At 43.5% G+C, this 4,778-nt stretch overlaps 1 protein-coding gene across 1 annotated transcript in view; it reads right to left on the reverse strand. All coding sequences in view use genetic code 11, as the record gives it.

The window, feature by feature from the left end:
* Positions 1-367: 367 nt before the first annotated feature.
* EGR_09540 (hypothetical protein) overlaps positions 368-4,778 on the reverse strand; it is a gene marked incomplete at both ends in the record, with an annotated part of 9,892 nt that continues 5,481 nt past the window's right edge. The window contains 2 exons of the mRNA XM_024498789.1: positions 368-465; positions 2,769-2,979. Of these exons, the coding sequence (XP_024346796.1) occupies positions 368-465; positions 2,769-2,979 (309 nt within the window). The remainder of the gene's footprint in view (positions 466-2,768; positions 2,980-4,778) is intronic.

A 4,778-nucleotide genomic window follows, 5' to 3' on the forward strand; every position in this document is an offset into this window, starting at 1 on the left:
AAGTTAAAATATGCTCCCCAAATAAAGGTTGCGGTTTGTGCGTTGAAGCTAGAGGAATTGAACTGATTGAAAGTTGTAGCCGTCGCTGGTCGATGCGCTGCAGTGTATGCAGACAGGGCAGGCCAGTGCTATGTATGTGTGTATAATTTCCACTATGCCTCCTCCAGATGGGATTTGGGAGAAACGAATCTGGATTATGAAGCATTTTAGGAGGAATGTGATGGCATGTCATACTTTCCTCGATGAAGCAGCAAAATTTACTCTTTGGAGAGGGGCCGTGAAATTCGGAAGGGACTGAATGCACAATTGAGTGCATTAGATTAGTAATTATTCACTGCCAGATTTTGATGCCACTTATTTCGGTTTCTCAAGTGGCGCAATGCATTGAAAGCAAAATAAATCGTTCAGATTTATTTCCAATTGCCTTTAAATAATAACCTGAATGTGACTCGAAATTTGTCACATCTATTGACTTTAAACATATTGGAAGGAGTCACAGTCTGGTGATTTGGAATCCTTATTTACGAAATCGCCATAACCTCAGTCAATGGTGTTGACATCAATCCACAATATCAGGCTATATGAACAGAGAGCATATTTGGAAACTTGTGAGATAGTGAACAGGAGCGACGAGTGCAGGAGAACAGCTAGTGGTTTTTCTGCGATTGGGGAATAGAGGTGAGTATTAGAAAGTTCCCATTTCTTACACTAAGTAAAATATGATGATTTGTAAAACCCTTTAATCCACCACTGAATTTGGTTTGTTTAATTTACCATTCAAACCGACGGTTGCGGTTGGCGTGATGTCAGATGCTATATCCGAGTCCTAATAACAGTTGGTCATTCGTGCAGTGGCTACCACTGCACACGTGAGCCAATGGCATGACTATACCTAATTCGCTGATGCTAATGCAAAATGTGAAAAACGATGACAGCTCTAATCCCAAGCATCCGCGAGATATGTGCACTGATGCTGCGACAATATTGGGGACTTCATTTGTGCGTTTGACAATTGAAAACTCTGAATGCTGGGAGCGCATGGTTGGTGTTCATCCCATCGTAGCATTTTACACAAACACCATGTCACATGTCTTGCCGTGTGGGAGTCAACATTTGCCTTTTGACCCTGGTGCAAAACAGACAGCAAGTGATATTAACCGGGTTGCCACTGTTTTCGTCTGGTTCGTGAATGCTTTTGACCTGCGGTTTCTATGCTGTCGCGGTCCATGTCTGCATACAAATTAGACCAATATCCAAAGAATGAGAAGGTGAAGAATTGGGGACAGACGTTTTGAGTGACGAAGGCGGCAGGGTCAACCCACGTGGTAAGAGTGTGCATTGGGTGTCCTGTCAGGTTGATGGAGGTTACCAAGTCCGCAGTCACTGACCGCGTTCACTGCATGTAGTGGTGGTGAGAGGCGAGAGGTTTCCAATTGCCGTGAACAGTTAAGGCTTTTCTATCATTGCTCCAATTCGCATCGCATTTCACTGCATTGGCAGCATCTGAATTACTATGCTTCTTTTGTTATGGAGAATACTTTTAATGTGAATTTGTGCAAGTCGAAGGCGTTTGATGCGTTCCAATGCACGGCACAGCGACATAAATTCGTGATGGCAATTGCAACTTCAAAAGCAATTCACTTTGACATTAATATCGCTTTCCCACTTGAACCACCATTTCAAAATCTATGAAGTTCATTTAGCAAAAATTGATGGTAAAACAATTTGCTAATAGTGCAGATTTTATATTCTATCCAACTATTTGTCGCAATGACATCTCCAACTTATATGACTGGCACTTCACCAGATGCTGGGCCAGACTTTCCTGCCATACATGCTCCCAAATGCTGCATTTTGGTTGGGAATTTACTCTTATGACTGAATTCAAAGTGACCGCAAGCCTACAGAGAAGTGCAACATGAAATCTTGTGAAATGAATATGTTCTAATTCGGACCCCTTTTTATCAAAGGAGGAAAAGAGTAACCAATTCTTTTCCAGGTTGTACAAACATCATACAAAATTAGAATGTCCAGTGGCATTGTCAGTTGAATTGGACACCATTTCACCATATCGCACTACCGGAAAATAGAGGCAATATCGACCCACTACTTGAGGTTTGCACACATTAAACTGGGGTGATGTATTTTAGAGGCCGTGTGAAGTCAAGGTTGGATTGAGACTGCTATTAATCAAGCTGTGGATGAATTGGCTCATTTGCATTACATTATGATGTGGGACTCACACATGGTTTGCAGAACAGATGCAATATAGTCTTGTGCAAAAAGGGTAAAGTGGGTGATTGTGGCCTCTACGAGGAGTCACGAGCAACGACAGTGTGGCATGTCGCATGTCTACACCCAGTGCCAGACGCCTGTCTTTGATGAGGCTCACACTGTATTGCAGCATACGCTTAAGTAGAGCAATTTTTTGCAAAGCTTTGCCAACTAGACCTTCCTCTAGTGAATCTTTTTAATTCGAGTGTCAGAATTTGTAGGAAAAGTAGAGGAATAATGAAATTATTGCGTTCGAAAGGATTTTCAACCCATAGGCTTGAACAGAAGATCGCGTTGCTGAGCTGAAGCTAACTCCGTAGAGACTGAAGAGTCCCCACAGGTAACTAACCATTTAAATAAGAAAAAGAAACTAATCAGCTCCTATTCTAGTCGCAAACATTTCTGAGCCATGTGTGTGATTATGCCATAACAATGTCAGCGAATTCATTTGCTTCTTTGAAAATTGAAAACTGTGAATCCTGGGTGCACTTTACAAATGTTCAATTCGTTGTAGGATTTTGCAAAAATATCATTCTTTCTCCTCTTTATGTCACGTCCTGATGTGTGGGAGTCAACATTGGGCTTTTGAGCATGATGTGAAACAAAACGCAAGTGGCATAAACTGGGTTGCCACTGTTTTGAACTGGCTACCAATACTTGTGATCTGCAGATTCTATGTGGTGGCGATGCATGTCTGCATACTAACTAGACCAAAATGCAAACACTCAGAAGGTGGAGGTATGAGGACAGGCGACCTGAATGACCAAGGCGACTGGGTGAACACATGCGTGATGTGTGTGTATGTGTGTGTGGGCGCATGCGCATCCAGTCTCGCTGATGGAGGTCACCATAGTGTGAGTCAGTGACTGTGACCACAGCATCAAGTAGTGCTGATGATGGGTGAGAGGATTTCCTTGTGCTGTGAATGGTTTAGGCTTTTCTATCATTGCTCCAAATCGAGCGGCATTTCGTTGCATAGGCAGCATCGGGATCGGTTCACGTGTTTGTCACCTCAACGATGCAGTCAAGGAAACACGATTTGTGCATTATGGCAGTCTCCCATTAATGCTCGTGTTGTGGAGAATATCGCAAATTGTGGGAAAGCAACACTCCTATGCGATACCTTGTAAATGAACTGACGCCATTTAACTTTGGACACGGTTTCCCCCTCCGATCAGATTCACGGTCAGCAGTTGGATACAGCAAATAAGAGTTCCACGCGATCTACGTACAAGTTGAACGTCAGGCAGCTGAAATGCCTTAATCCCACCGATGATAAATCACTACTTAGGAAGTCGTCGAAGAAGGTTAAAGGCCTTGACCTTAATCGTGGGTGAATTCTGCGAGACCGTTGTTCTGCTGCATAAGCGCAGGAGCACAGTCTCATTGCAAGTGAGTTCACTGCTGCAAATGCTGTTGAGCTTTCTTGGTCTCAATCACCGCAACTTACCCATTCTGATTGCTTAGACCTGATGCAGAAGCAAGGATGGTGGCTGATTTGGATGAGACAGTCACAGTAGGCATCCAAACGCTCATCGACATTTCCCTATGCTTCTCTGGGCCCATCTGTTTGCCTCATGCCACAATTGCTCCTCTTGATACCCAATTAGGTGCTTCTACAGCTAATTAAAATGGCTTATGAAAGGTGTGTGGATGTTTAATGGTTAGCGGACAAAACAGCAGCAACATTGCAGGAAGGGTAGATCCTAATTGTCATTCATCTGAGGTACCATCAGGTGACTTGCTCAATGAGAAATATTCCACTTCCCTGCACTCTGCCCAGAATGATGCATTGTTTCCTTAGTTGAAGAGTTTTGCAGAAATTGCGATTTCTTTTATTTGGCCTCCACCAATGCCCTCCACATTCTGATGACTTTCTTTGCCTTGCTATGCATAATCACACAAGCAGTAACTGCTATTTATTTGCAATAAGTAGTCATGGAGTAAATATGTGGCACCATTGGCGAATGGCATCAGAACGCCTATGGATGACAGTGAAGGGTGTGTTTATTGGCTAAATGAGTGCGTAAGCTAGTAAGTGGTCACGCGGAAGCTATAAATTCCTTGCAATGATATGTTTGTCGACTTTGGGTAGTCGAGATAGAAAAGGAACGATTCCCGCAGTTCAAATACACTGACTTACCCTTGATAGAAAGGAATTATGCCAACCCCCACATCGACGTCAACACCATCAGCGGTATCAGTGACAAAGAGCTAACCAAAAATTCACGCATGCTCTGACTGTCCTCACTGAATGCGACCTCACGCCTTGCCCTGCCTCGGCATGCATCATCTGTCATACCTCACCCATCACAAACTCTCCTCTAACGCCTTTATACCCCGCATCAACACGCCTTCTTCTCTCCACAAATCTACTTAACGGTGAGATTTGAAAACTGCCTTCTCTCCATATGCTGTGAAATCGCTTTCACCCAGACTTTACACTGCAGAAAGCCATTACGCCACGGAAGAACATGGGAGCAGTAAAATAGCTGTGGTACATG

This window comes from Echinococcus granulosus, assembly GCF_000524195.1.
Source record: "Echinococcus granulosus chromosome Unknown EG_S00152, whole genome shotgun sequence".
NCBI classification, from domain to species: Eukaryota; Metazoa; Platyhelminthes; class Cestoda; order Cyclophyllidea; family Taeniidae; genus Echinococcus; species Echinococcus granulosus.